This window comes from Penaeus monodon, chromosome 17 (genome assembly GCF_015228065.2).
Source record: "Penaeus monodon isolate SGIC_2016 chromosome 17, NSTDA_Pmon_1, whole genome shotgun sequence".
Classification (NCBI taxonomy): Eukaryota; Metazoa; Arthropoda; class Malacostraca; order Decapoda; family Penaeidae; genus Penaeus; species Penaeus monodon.
Window position 1 is genome coordinate 28,802,458 of NC_051402.1, and position 14,696 is coordinate 28,817,153.

A 14,696-nucleotide genomic window follows, 5' to 3' on the forward strand; every position below is an offset into this window, starting at 1 on the left:
TTATCATGGGATTTGGGGGCATACCCCGGCCCGATTTCGGCTAATCTTTCAGCAGCTCATTGCCTCTGATCCCTATATGGGCTTGGAACCCAGTTTTTATGATAATTCTTCTACCCACCTGGAGTGCAAGCATCCTTTGTGTTATTGTTGCCGATGTTGTCAGGGAGTAATGTTGTCAGTGGGTGAGCAGGGGGGGGGGGGGGGGGGGGTCCTGCTGAAGACAGTTCCGACGGCTCCTTTGGATTCTGTGTGTGTGTAGACCACTTTCCTTTCTCCTGGACGCGTGTCTCAAGTGCTTCCCATGATAGCAACTAACCTCTGCCTGTCGCGAGGAGGCGTTGTCTGTACCCTCATGGATATTGTGGCATCCCTTGCTGCAAAGCCGGCGCCTGCAGTGTGGGTCAAGGGATCGAACCGATCCGTCTGTGTAACATGTTAGGCCTCCCCGGAGGGTTGATGGTTGCAATGACCCTCTTGGTTTTTCTGCCTTTAGAGGCCTTAGGGGCGTACAATATTCAGCTCTTTTTGCTTGCCAGTCTCATGACGAGAACTCTATCGAGGTTTGTGCCACGAAGGCGTTAGCTTCCGACAAAGTCAGGGTGTGGGGAGTCCATGCCCTTGGCCATTAGTGGTTTCTTTGAGCTGATGGCGTATTATGCACCCTGGTGTGTGAGAACAGCCATGGAGTTGTTTGTCAAACAGCTCGTTATCTTGTTTCTAGGCGTCTGACTATTTTTGGTGTCTTAGGCTTGTGTTCCTGGAGCCTGGATTGACTTATGATAAGAATTGTGCTGCCGTAGATCAATCGTGAGGCCAAGGGGAGAAGGTTTGGTCTCCACTCAGAGGTTGAGGACCTTCGCCCACCTTGGGGTGCACCCAGAATGACCCTGGCGGCTTTCGTTTTGGACTGTCCCTCCAATCGGTCTTTATATTTTCTCTGGATGCCAATGCAGAAGCGAGGGAGGCATAGTCTACAATGGGCCTACAGCATGTACGTAGAATGATCTTAGTACTCCTGTTCTGGCCCATATGCGTCTCCACTCATTACTCTCATGACAGTACAAGTCTTTGCCTTTGTTCCTGAAAGTCCAAGCAGGTACTGGGACCTTCCTGCGGAAGGAGAGGGCCGTCTATCCTTACCCAAAGGTACAGGTATTGCTAACCCACGGTTCCAAGTCCATTCCCTGGATTTTTTTTTTTTTCAGACATTTGCCCTGACTCTTCTGTCTCAAGCCATGGCTTTGGATTTGGCTGCAGAGATTTTAGTCCTGTCCCCTGCAAACACACTGATGGCGTTCCTCGGTACCAAGTCCAGACGAAACGCTGGGCTTTGTTTAAGGCAATGTGCTCCCGTGGAGATGATAGCAAGATCGTACCTGCATAGGAGATGTATCTTGCACCCCACTGGGGGTTTATGTTGAGGATACAGGAACATTAAGTGTGTTAAAAGGGCTGGACTGAGAACCCCACCCTGTGGGCGTTCCATTTTCGTAGTGGCCATGTGCTGTGATAGGTGACCTTGGAATTTGAACTCTGGCTGTTCTATTCGTAAAGTATTTCACCTATCCAAGCAAGGAGCTTACCTCTGATTCCTTTTTGGATCAGAGGCTCTTCCTGAATGGCCAAAGAGGACTTGCCAATTCGAAAGCCTCTCCAGGTCAATGGAATACTGCCTACAGATGCGCCCGTGTTTATTGTGCTCAAGAGCGTGGCTATGCTGTGCGCTGTGCTCAATGCCCCTGGTGAACCCGTGGAGGTGTTTCGTGTGGGGCTCCCATTTTCCATTGGAGCCGGTTCAGACTTACCATCCTCATCGTCAGTCTGGCCAGACAGCTGAGGAGAGAGATGGGCGGTACTTCCCCGGCTCCTTTGGTTTTAGGGATGGGAGGACTATGGTAGCCCTCTTCCAGACTCTGGGGTAGAGTGGAAGTTTCCCAGGACCTGTTTTGATTGGAGGTTGCAGGAATGCCCAAGCTCACGCTACCAGTCCCCAGGCGTGAGGATGATTGGGTACGAGATCCCCGTCATCAGCCACGGGGCTGAGTTTGCAACTGGCTTTTGTGTGCATCTCTTAGTTCCCTCACCGAAAAGATAACGTTCTGAGTTATCCGGTTGGCTGCCCTTTCTTCTGATGTGAGCAAGTCTGTACTGGTTTGTAGCCGTTCTTGTCTTGCCCCTCAGGTTTCGGCTGGCAGACTGTCGCTGCTCGTTCTCTAAGCAGAGAAACTCTTGCGCCATCTGTTGGCCCTCTGCCTGGGGGTCGTGGTGCGTGCATCTCGGGGCTGGAGCGGCTGGTGTCTCGCTTGACATGACCCGTTGCCATAGCGTCTGAGAGGGTATTGACGGTGATCGGAAAGACTCACAAAGCACAAACCATTCTCAGCCCCACTTTGCCCTGCCTCACCAATCGCTGGCAGTTTTCCTTGGCATCCTTACGCCTCCCTTAGGTAGGCTAGGTTTCGGGGGTTCTTTGCCTTCGGAAATGTTTTTCGCACATGTTTACTCCTGTGGTTGAACGCCCTAATCTCGTCATTGGAGTACCAAGGCGTCCTTTGTGACTCCTGGACCCAGGCCGAGTTTTTGGGTATGGTCAGATGAGGCTGGCCTCATCATGGCATTTACAAGTCTGGCTTGTAGCACTTTCCACATTGTTCGCTCTGTGTGTTGGTTTCATTGCTTCTCAGACAGCGGGCCATAGGCGCTCTGGAACGCCTGCCAGTTGGCCTTGTCTGTTTTCCATCTTGGATTCGTCGTGGTATTTCGGCTGTGGCCACTATCCATGAGGGTTGTTATAGTGCCATAATGGTCACTAGTGACGGTCTCATAAACCGACGACTGCCAGCCATCCTCTCCTCTGGTAGGTCCAGCAGAGTCGCAGTGGCCAGGTGAGGTCTAGACCCCGCCTCTCACATGCGTTGGCTCTGGCTGTTGAGGGAGAGCGATCTCGGGGGACTGTCTCGAGCACGTTGCTTTATGTGACGGCCAGCCGCGATCCGGTGCCGCTGCAGGGAGCCGGATGGGGGTGGTGTGCATTGAAGTCCTCCCCCTATGATCACATCGGCGGATCGTGTGCTGCATAGCACATACCTGGCTGATGTCTAAGCAAACTACAGCGGTGGCCTGCTGTACACAGTTTGTACAATTTCAGGGGTCCCCCCGGCCCAGTTTTGGAATCTTCTCGAACGGCAAAGAGATTCAACATCTTCTCCACGTGCGGTGCAAATCGGCTATTGCGGAGCAGGGAATTGTTGCCGATCACCAGGGCCATCAGGCCTTCTTTTGGCCATCGGAACGTGGCAGCGCGTAGACCGTGATACCTGAGGAAGCGATACAGCTCGCTGATATGTCTCCTGTAGCATACGATGTCAATGCTCCTTGCTCGTGCAGTATATTTGCGTGGAGGATGGCACTCCTTTGAGGAATAAGCCACAGTATGTTCCACTGCAAGAATTATACTTAGATTGCATCATAGATGTTACTAATTGATAGTTACACTCAGGAGACGTTGTCCACATTCAGGGGTTGACGGTCGGAGTCTGACAACTCCATTGTGAGATCCTACTGCTTGAGGACTCTCTTTCGGTGCTGTCAGGCTAATCCCTGGATCCACTGGGGGGTGGGAGAAGCCTTTGGTAGCTCTGACTTTTTCAGTCTTTGGCTTTTTCCCTCACACGGGCCGAGGCTGTTTTCTGTGCATTCGTGGCTGCCTTGGCTGGGCCAGGCTCAGCTTCTTCTGATTCGGCTTGTGGCGACTGAATCAGCCTGGTTAGAGGGCTCTGCCTGTGAGGGCTAGCCTGGCTAGGCTCGCCTGGTGACGGCATAAGCCCTGGCTTTGGAGCGGGGAGGGGAGTCTCGACCTGGGCTGAGGGAGTGATTGGGCTGATTTGGCCTTCTCCATCTTCCCTTCCCTTTATGCTTTGTCACGGTCTGTTTTTCAGTGTCGTCATGGCAACCATTGACATGCCTTATCGCCTCTTCCTCGGTCCTGGACAAGGATACTGCCATGCTTGTGACCACAAGCAGTGATCAGAATCGGGCCATGTCCCAAAAAAAAAAAAAAAAAACGCTCAGTCGAAGAACATGTCTTCTGGGTCTGGGGCGACCGTGTGGTGCTGTTGGAACCGTTCTTCCTGTGGTTTCCTCTGCACTTTCTTACTTGGGGGAACCTCCATTGTTCGGAGATCTCCGGTTTCGGCTGGGGGGCAGCTTCCTTCCTCTTAGGAGGTCGGGAAGACCTTTTCGGAATTTTTGTTTCCTCCCCCAGACGTAGGTGCCTTGGGGGGCAGGAACCAAGTTCTGGTCGCTTTCTTAGCAACCTCTTGGGTTGCCGTTTGAGGGCCGCCTCTTTCCGGACAGATCAATGCCAGGCTCCATGCGTGATTGCCTCTTGGCACAATTAGACATTTGGCTGTTGTGTCCTTGCTTTTCTTCTTTATGTGCTTGATGTCACACCCGTCGGGAGTATTGTGTGCCTTGCTACAGACGACCACATTTTGGCTTGGCTGTACAGTTTTAGCCTGGGTGGTGTCCGTACTTCTGGCACTTGAAACGACCGGAAGTGGTTCAGGGCACATAAGTGCGTAGGTGTAGGTACCGCCCCCCATTTACTCCCAGGAATCAAGGGTGGAGCTTGGGGTACCTTTCATGTCCCAGGGACTTCGTTGCCTGGTTGGAGTCTTCCCCTTCGACAATTGGGAAGCCTCCACGACCTGGTGGGTGTGATGTTATCACCTCCACATCGTTGATCGACTGAGAATCAAGTAGCACCATCTTGACTCTCTTTCTCCTCGTGGTTCAGTGGCGAGAGGGTCACTTTCCTCCCATCTTTTAACTCCTTTTCCGTCCTGCAAGGAAACAAGGGTGCTTGATCTTTGGCACGATGATCATGCCCTGATCTCGCATGCAACCCGATCGACAGTCCGGATTTTGCGCTGGCTCTCCAATGCCCTTACATTTGGAGGCTTGTGAAGCCCTCGGGTTTAACGTTGACCTTTATTGCGGGAACGCCTTTGGGGTCCAGACTCGCCATCAGAGTCGGACTCCGGCCAGTCGGCCGTTTCCGGGCTCCGCCCTTTCGGCTTTGGGGCTTGCTCGTGGAGGCCACAAGCTGTTTCGGCTGTTTTCAGGCTGGTGCTCACCTGATTCAGTCATGGGGTCGTCTGAGGGGGGCTTCAGAGGACCTTCCTGGTCTGGGTGCTGGCCTGGAGGGGCCAGCACGAGAGTCCATCGTTGGACAATCTGTGGACAACATGTTTGTACATGAGTTTATTTGTCTTTTCCGCCATCTCTGGCAGCAGGCATGACAATGTCATCCTGTGCTCGGGTTTTCTTTTGCCCCCGGAGGCACGTAAGGCTTCAGGGTGGCTGCCGTGGTCTGGGCCCTTGCACGGAGTCGTCCAGACAAAGTAAGGTCCCTGTCTGTGTCTGTGGGGGACACTTTTTTGTTTAGATTTTTCCATGTACTTGGCATGGCTTCATCCACTCGACTCCCCCAACCCACCACGAGTCCAACAAGGGAAGCTGAGTGGCTATAACCAATGTCTAACAGCAACAGGGGTTATGTATTGAATATACTCAGGCCAATTAGCCTATTGCACTGGTACACACGTGGACGGTGTGTGTAACCAACGGCAGCATGACTGCTTGACCCTAGCCTCAATCACCGAGGTAGACCATGCCGATTGGCCTGAACCGGGCCTGATCAGGCCGCCTGTCCTTCCAGAATAGAAGCGGAACCCAAGAGGCGTGTGCTACTGGCCGCAGGCGTCTCTCGTGCACGGCAGCCTCAACCATCCAGGACTCCCGTCCTCCCCAGCTCACAAGGGTGCCAACGCACTGGCAAAACTGACGGTGGTAGGTGTCAACCTCTGGGAGTATCCCGAGGGGATGCCCTTTCCGGACTACAGGACAATCATTGATGGGAACACTTTCTGCTCCTCCCTCAGTGAGGAAGTGGGCTCTTTCACTTTTTCCAGGCAGTTTTCCTCTCCGCTCCTCGGAGGGTACCTGTATCCCTTTTTCGAAAAGTGAAATCCCTCTTTTTCCTCTGAAGACGCGTACGCGCGCCAAGGTTGTTTTTCGCCTCATTTGAGAAAAGAGGGGGTCCTCTGCCACCTGTCAGTTCCTTCATCCCTCTGGAAACAGCCGGCCACAGCCTGTTTTCACCCACAGTGAGGGAGTAGAAATTAACATTTTTCCAGGAGGTTCCTATGGCAGGTTGACGGTTTTTTGAGGTGGATCCCTCTTCTCCTGGAACATCCAAAGGATGTTTCAAAAAACCTCTCAGTGAGAGAAGGGTGGGTTCTGTACCTGTTCCAGTAAGCTCCTTCGTCCCTCTGGAAACAGCCAACCACGACTGTTTTCATCAAGTGAGGGAGAGGAGCTGACTTTTTTTCCAGGCAGGGCTTTCTTTTGCAGGGTGAGTTTAAAAAACGGGGGTGAATTCCCTCTTCTCTCTGAAACACCTAAAGTTTCACACCTCATTGAGAGTAGAGGGGACCTGTACTTGTTCCAGTAAGTTCATTTCATCCCTCTGAAATAGTCAACCACAGCTATTTCATCCACAGTGAGAGGAGAATAGACTTAACTTTTAATTATCCAGGTACTTCCTATCACACGGAACTTGATTTTCTGTCTAGCAGCTGCTATTAGACAGAACCCTGCTGAAGGCCTGACAAGGGGGGCGTCTATCATACCTGCCTATCGCCCTAGTTCGAAAGAAAAAGAGAGGGCAGTCAATCAGATGGTCTGCCAGACCCCAATCCCTAATCAAAAGATGGCAAACTCTATGCACACCGTAAGGCAGGCCTTTCTAAGGCCCCCCAGACACAACCCGCCGCCTGCGGGAGGTAAGGTCTGCCCACGTCCCGAGCACGCGAGCCCGAAGATGGGGTCCGTTCACCAGAAGTGTGCACGCAGAGTCCATCCTAATGCCGACAATTTCGCATAGGGAAAGAGTAGCTAGTAGGGCACGAAGGACATGCAAAGCACATAGCTCGTGGCATCAACAATGGGGAAAGGGCGCGTCCACCGTCCGGTATACGCGGAAGAGCCGAGGCCGGAGATTCATGGGACCGGTCGCGGGGGGGGGGGACAATCTCTTTAATATCCCATAGCAAAAGCCACTAATACGATCGAGGAATCCATGGCATCATGGGTAACTCTCTTGGCGTTGCTCGGCTCGGCACACCGCTGCGCCCCCGTCCCGCGCCACCCCTTGCCGGAACCGATCATCCCCATCTCACCTAATCGTCCAATTAAGGACCGATTCACCGCAGGGAGAGAGGGGAGGAGCCTGTTCATCTATCCTTCTTCTGATTGGCCCTTGTGTGTTTTTTCTTTTGTCCTGACGGACGCCGGCGTTTTGGAACGGATACGTCGAGGGAGGTTGTCCGCGGAGGATGGGCGAGGGGGGGGGGTTTTGGTTTGGAGAAGTCGAAACTGCCACAATGCTTCGGGAAAATTAAAGGGACGTGATTTGCGGGGTCCAGGAGAGGAGGTTGTCGAGGGGCGCGGATGGCGGAGTGGTCAGGGGGAAAAAATATCATGGGGGGGCGGCGAGGGGTCGAGTTCCCCCCGTATTTCCAACGATACTGGTATCAAGGGGTCGTTAATCAGACTGGAAGCATGGGGGCCATTTAGTTCCTGGGGGACCCCGCCGGAGGGGCAAAAGGCTGGGACTGACCTGACACGAGGCCCGTCCCGTTGGAGAAAAAAGTCTCCCACCCCGGGGATGAGGACCCCTGGCCCTGGAAGTGCGTTTTTTAGATGCCCGTAGTGTGGTCCCCCAGCGAAACCCTTCTTAAATCTTAAAGATGTGGTGACGGAGGATTTGGCTGTGGGGGGCTGGACAAAGTCGAGGAACTGACGAGGCAGTGTGTGGGGGAAGAGGGCGCATTTTGCCGAACTCCCGAGTGTCAACGCGGGGCGAGGTCCGGGTGCCCAGTCGGCGAAAAAAGTTTCACACAACAGGTGGGCCCCGGAGTAATGGCGATGGTCGTAGTTGCCGAATGAGGCGGGGTTGGGGTTTTCCCCCCGATGGCGGGGGACAAAGCGGTTTTCCTGGGGGGCATTTAGATGGAATGAGGCGTTTTTTAATGGAAGAAAAGAGGAGTGGAAATTTCCCCTTGCAAAATTTGATGAGGCGCATTGGAGGTCAAGGGGAGTGGTGGCTCTCTTGAGGGGTTTTTTTTCCAGCTTTAAAGCACCGGGACTAAATGAGGGGGAGCAATGAGCGGGCCCGGCGGTAGGCGGGGAGGCGGGAGGTGTCCGGGGGGGGTAGCTGTGAAAATTGAGGCAAAAATGGCATTGAGACCTGCTGCTTCCGGGGGGTAAGGTTGCGGTGCGAAAATTGACGGCCGATTTGAAGGCCCGACAGCTCCCGACTTTCCGTACCATAGGTGGGTGCGGGGTTTTTGTATTTTGTGGTAGAAGGTTTTCTTGGCTGTTTTTTTTTCCCTGATGACTGTGTGGGGAGTTTTTTTGTGGGCGGTGATGTGTGCGAGTGGAAGCCCTTTGATTTCTCTTTTTGAATGAGGCTTTTGGCGGCCCGTGACCCAAAGGAGGTATGGGTGGTATGGTGATTTTTGGAAAGAAGTGGTAAAAAGCCGTAGTGACGGTCGAGAGAAGCAGTGCCATTGTCCCCCCACATAAAACAGGGTAAGAATCAGCCCCACGGTTTTGGGGTAATCCATCCCCAAACTGTATGATTGAGGATGGGGAGGGCCTGTTTTTCCTGGTTTGGTTTGCTTTGGCTGAGAACGGGGGGGAAGGAACCATAACACTGATCGTGTTGCTGCGGGGGCGGAGAATACGGTAGAAGGGGCTGGTACCATCATGAAAACATAAGGATCAAACCCGGGTTCTTTTTTTCATAAGGGGAAAGTTTAACTTTGAAGATGGAGCTATTTTGCAGGGCAAAGGTGTCTTTTTTCATTAAAATCACCAAAATATTATCATCTTGATGAGGGTACGCACGGCAAAGGTCAGTGGTGGGGTCAGGTGGGAGTAGCAGTTGTTTGGGGGGGCTCTTGGGGGATGGAAATCACCGCGATGGGGACGGGGCGAGGCGGGGTGATGAGGAGGGTGCCCCGCACCCAAACATTTCCCCGGTAACCCGGGAATTCCAGGGCCAAGGGGTGGGCGAGGGCATTTTGGGACAAAGGATGACCCCTCCCCACGTTTGTTTGTAGGGAAAGGGAGGAACAAGCTGTTAAAGGTAATGTATGGTATAGCCGGATTTGCCCCCGCCTCTGTGGGTGGGTACAATTCCATGTTCAGAAGTGATGAAGTGAAGGTTATTTTGGGGTTTAGGGAGTGACATTAGACGGAGGGACTTTGGGAAACGACCAGAGTCGGGAAATTCAAAAAATCGGGAGGGTTTTTTGCTGATTTGGGTTCTTTTGTTTTTTCCTAGCCCGGGGTATGGGGAAGGCCGTTGAGTGGACGGCCCCCCCTTTGCGCCCTGGGGATGAAAATGTCAAAATTTTTTAATATTGTACATTCACTGTTTTTGGGGAACCCCCAAGTTTTTAAGAGGAATAGTTTTTTCAGTTGTACCCAAAAAAGCAAATACTTTAAATCACGAACACAAAAAGAGAAAGAGGAAGGGGGCGAGGGATAGGGGGGGGCCGATGTATCGCAAGTAAAATTTAATTCTTTGAAAGTACACCGCACTATAAATTTACTGAAAAACCACAGCCTGTACAGCCCAATTGAAATCTAAAAAATTCAGGAGCAGAAAAACAGTGAGGCCCAACAGCCGGCCTTGGTGCCCCGGAGGCCACTTGCAGTCCCCTTTTTACGGGCCCTCAGGTCAAAGTATGGGGTTTTTGGTGTGTGGGGGGGTGGTGTGTGTGTGTGGTTGTTGGTTTTTGGGTGGTGTGTGTGTTTTGGGGGTGTGAGTGTGTGAGGTGTGTTTGTGTGTGTGTTTTTGGGGGGTGTGTGTGTTGGTGTTTGTTTTGGTGTGTGGTTTTGGGGTAAATTTTGACTAATAGTTTTTTACAGATTTCAAGATAAACAATAAAGACTGACATAACATATAAGTACAGCTCTCAACCCCACTTCAAATTATTTTAGAAACTTAAAACAAAATTATTTTAAAAAGATGAAAGCCATTTGAACGCTCGTTTTTTATAATTTTTAGTTAAATTTCTTTATTTTACAAAGTGAGCCAAAAGAATAGAACTAACTTTTTAATTTTGTGAGTTTTTTTTTTCTTTAAGAAAATACATTTAAAAGAAAAGCAAAAGGGTTTGGTTCATTCCTTTTTAAACTCATGTTTCAGAAATAATTTTTGGGGGCAAGAAACCCACCAGAAAATATATTTTTTTCAAAATTTTCATAAAATTTATTCCTTAATTCATAATAATCCCCACACTGAAAATGAGGGAAAGTTTCAGAGTAGTTTTAAAAATTTGCAGTATCATTGCTACTCTGAAATTTAAATATTGTGTGTAAATAATTTATTTTTTTTAAACACACCACACACAACACAACCCCACAACCCCCCCAAAACACCCCCACACCAAAACACACACCACCCACCAACAACACACACACACACACCACACACAACAAACACAAAACACACAAACACACAACCACCCCACACCCACACAAACAAAAAACCACACACACCCAAAAAACCACCCACCCACAAAACAAACACAACACACACCCCAACACACACACACACAACATGATACATCGAGGTAAAAACAGGGTTTTTTTATATTTATGAAAGCCCATGCTGCAGTAAAAAAAATTGTTACAAGAAATGAACAAAAAGGTTTTTTTTTTTCATTCTAAAAATACCATAACTTCTATAAAATTTTTATACCAAGGTGTTAATAGTTTTTCTCGTACAATTTTTTAGTTTTTTTAAAGAGAAACAAGCCCGGTATTTTCAAAAAATATAATATTCGCTTTGACTTCTAGATTTTTTTTTATGCCTAATTAGTAAAAATTTTATAGTAGTAAATTAGAATGATGAAAAAGAACGATGTCAACAAACGAATAAAAGGTAGCCAAAAGCCCTGCAAAAAAAAAATTTTTTTATGTAAGTAAAATATTAAAAGTTGTCCCTGTTTTGGTGTATTAGCATAAAAGAGGTTTACCTATATACACCAATTTGAGTTAATTAAAAGTATTTTTTTTTGATTTATCATTTTTATGTTTTTTTGTGTGGACAAACGCCTGTCTGAGACATCCTGGTTGAGAATACGCTCAGAAAACGTCTCAGTCAAAATATAAGACGTTTTTTTCTGGATCGGACATTTGAAGACTGAGTTGTCTGAGAAAGTTCGTGGATACCGCTCCTCAGGCCTATATAAATCGTACCGTCATGTGTTATTGGACAGTCAGGACTGTAGTGCTATGATCTGTGTTAGATCACATTATTAATAAAATTACTTGCTACAAAGTATTATATATGCAATACGAATTTATATTTTTATTAATATTTTTGTGAGATGAAGTATGAAAGCGGGAAGGTTGGTTATCAGCTGTAAAATAATGCGGTTTTTTATTCAGTATCTGGTTGTGCTCTTCGCATGTTGCACAGAAACTGGCAACTATCGTTGTGACCCCGTAATTTTACGGGGTTGCAATGATATACGCTGTCAGTAAAACTGTAGAAGAAAGCAACATCTTAGACCTTTTCCCACCAAAACGTCGGGCATAGAGTAAACGATAATGCCATTTTCGCGTAAAGTAAATTGCAAGTTAAATATATTTGGAGGAGACTGTGATTCAAATTTGACTTTTTTCTAGTTGTTTTGATTATTGTGAAATGCACACAGCCAAAATAGTTTTATTCTCTTATGCTGTGATAATTTAGGCGTAGGTTGACTCTTTGTACGCAATGTAGAAATCTTTGATAAGAAGAATCGTGATACTATATAAAATAATGTTCTAGAGCATAACAATAAAATACAGTCACACTGTAGTGTATTTTATTGGATAGGCCTATGTAACAAAGCGCACCATCGCTGTCCTACAGATCACTATTTCATTTCAAAATGCACGCATCAATCACTCATCAATTTCTGTATCAATCTTTTATTCACACTTACATAATTTTTGTGTTCTTGTGTGTCGCATAATACTTATCAAACATATTCTTCATAAATATTGTGTAATGTTACGATTCTTCTACCTTATCAAAAATTTCTACAGATAATAGAGCCATTCTGTATTCATTATTGGAATGTGATTAAGGACCTTAATAGATATAGCTTCCAGATATTCAGGTGCTTGGCAAATGCTCCTGATGCTCATTTCACTGATTTATTTCCTACCATATCTGGCAGGTTTAGTTAATCCAGCTTGGTATTATCCGGTGTAACGGTTTCTGGAGAATTTTAGTGGGATTAAGGACATATTATGCAAGTTTCTATGAAGCTGATAGGATAAACTTCCTTTTATGTTAATTAGTCAAATGTATTTGTTAATCATTATTCCCCCCAAAATCGGAAGCAAGTAGTTATGCCATCCTGATAGTAGCTGACTAGAAACGTAAATAGTTGTGTAATATTTTTCTGTCTTAGAACTAAACCATAAACTACAATTTGAGCAATTAATAACTGTATATATCATTACAGCCTCAAAACATGTTACTTTAAGTATGTAGAAAATTCCAAAAGATCATTATAAGAAAATCTAGTAGTTTGATGTTAAGTCTAGTGTGTTTTCATGGCTCATCCAGCAAGTCCTAAAACTGTGCTGCGTTGGATTATGGCAGAGAGACTACGTAATGGTTACAACCGGCTTGGTTTGGCTTCTTTTATATATTTCTTAATTTTGTTTAATCATCATGTAACTCACCCACTTTGCCTTATGGATTATAAGTGTGTTAACGAAGAAGGCACTGAGGAACCCTAAATGTGAAGGATATATGTGTGTACAGTGAAAAGAGTCAGTATCAATCATATGCGAACAAATAAAAAATATACCGGTAAGGGTAATTACATCCTTTAACGACTTTAGTTTCACATATCTGGATTTCTTATAATTGGTCTCTTTCATTGATGTCCTAGTGCAGATTTGCCTGGTGAAAGACCACCTTGAGTCAATGCGATAATTTTACAAATGTGGTTGAAGTTACTGATTTTCTGTCTTTTACCATATGAATGATCTTTGCAAACATCTTTGCTTTATCTTGCTAGATGAAGTACTTGCAACCCAAGGTGTGATGGGAAGCAGTGTGAAAAAAATCTCTGGCTACTGGCATTTAGCTACCACGCCGTGTCATTCCATATGCAGCACAATACATTCATCGGATGTGGAGCGTCAGGGCATTCAGCAACATTCAGTCCGTGATGTGGAGCGTCAGGGGAGTAGTTGTCAAGTGCCAATATAACGATGTCTGACCTTTTTTTGATGTGATAGGGAAGTCTCATAATTCTTCAGACATTTTGTGGGTACTGCAGTTGCTTTCACAATGTATATATTTTTCTCTAATAGTTTGTATTATGCTATTTGGTTCGGTTATTATGTGACCTTAAGTGATATACTAAATGTAATTGTTTTTATTGTCTAACCCCTAGAGAGGCGTTTTCACCGGTGCTTCGAGAAATAGGTGTAACGAGGATGAACATCACAAGTCGTCGATTCTCTCTACGGTGAATGTCTTTTTCATGCTGTAAATTTCTCTTTAAACGTGTTAATATCTACGTTACAAAAGTCATACTGGTACATAAAGAGATATTTTCAGAAGTATATCCAGATATATATTACTAGATATTAGTATTACATCGGTGAATATATGCACTTCCAGTACGTGTATATGAACAGCAGATAATTTACGGCAATTGTCAAACGACATTGTCACCTGTGTCAGGATATACAGCATACAGTTTTAAGATGTTTTAGGAATTAGATTATATTTCTATCAATTCTCAAACACCCAAACATAAAAACATGTAACCTTCTTGACTAAAAGTGATTATAATTACTGTCTCAATATTCAAGATACAGTTTTGATTCCTTGAGAAGTGAATTCTCTCTGATTATGGTTAGTTCAGTCAAAATATGTCCAGATCACAAGTATTGCAACAAAATTATTTTGTCACTTTGCTTTTGTATGAGGTTCCCTTCCAAAAAGGAAGAATTGGTGGGAAAATTTGTTTAACTAAAAAAAAATCAAAAGAATGGCTTAAATGCATGGGTATTTAACAGTATTTATACTTTCCACGCATCCTGATGTAATAAATGTAATAATATTTAAAATCTTCCTTAATTTTGAATGACACTTCATAACAATAAGATGATATCATTTGGTCAAGCTTTATATATATATACATATATATATATATATATATATATATATATATATATATATATATATATATATGTATATATACATATATATGTATATATATATTTAATCTAGGGTTTTCCAATTCACACCCTTTTAGTCTTGCCTAATGGATGTCTCAGAGATGGCATAACTCAGTGGCCGAGTGCTGTTTTCACAATCGGAGATTCGAGCCCAGTCATCCCTTCTCAGTCAATTCAACTGCTGACTCATGATGACGTCAGTATTCTGAGGTCAAAGTCAAGAGGTTAAGGAACTAACTATCGTACTGCAACTAGCGGCTTAGTATTCATGTGCATCGACGAAAATGGTTCCTATATTGGATATAGGACTGACATGGAAATCTCTCAAAATTACTTCTTTGAAAATCGGTCGTGTA

At 46.3% G+C, this 14,696-nt stretch overlaps 1 protein-coding gene across 2 annotated transcripts in view; it reads left to right on the plus strand.

Moving 5' to 3' along the window:
* Positions 1-14,229, plus strand: part of LOC119583644 (protein FAM167A-like) — a 22,918-nt gene extending 8,689 nt beyond the window's left edge. The window contains exon 5 of one of the 2 annotated variants that reach the window (XM_037932234.1): positions 13,167-13,276. In XM_037932234.1, the coding sequence (XP_037788162.1) occupies positions 13,167-13,170 (4 nt within the window). In that variant the 3' untranslated portion in view covers positions 13,171-13,276. Of the gene's footprint in view, positions 1-13,166; positions 13,277-13,547 lie in introns of those variants that run through there. The other variant, XM_037932233.1, reaches the window with a different exon arrangement.
* The last annotated feature ends 467 nt before the right edge of the window (positions 14,230-14,696 follow it).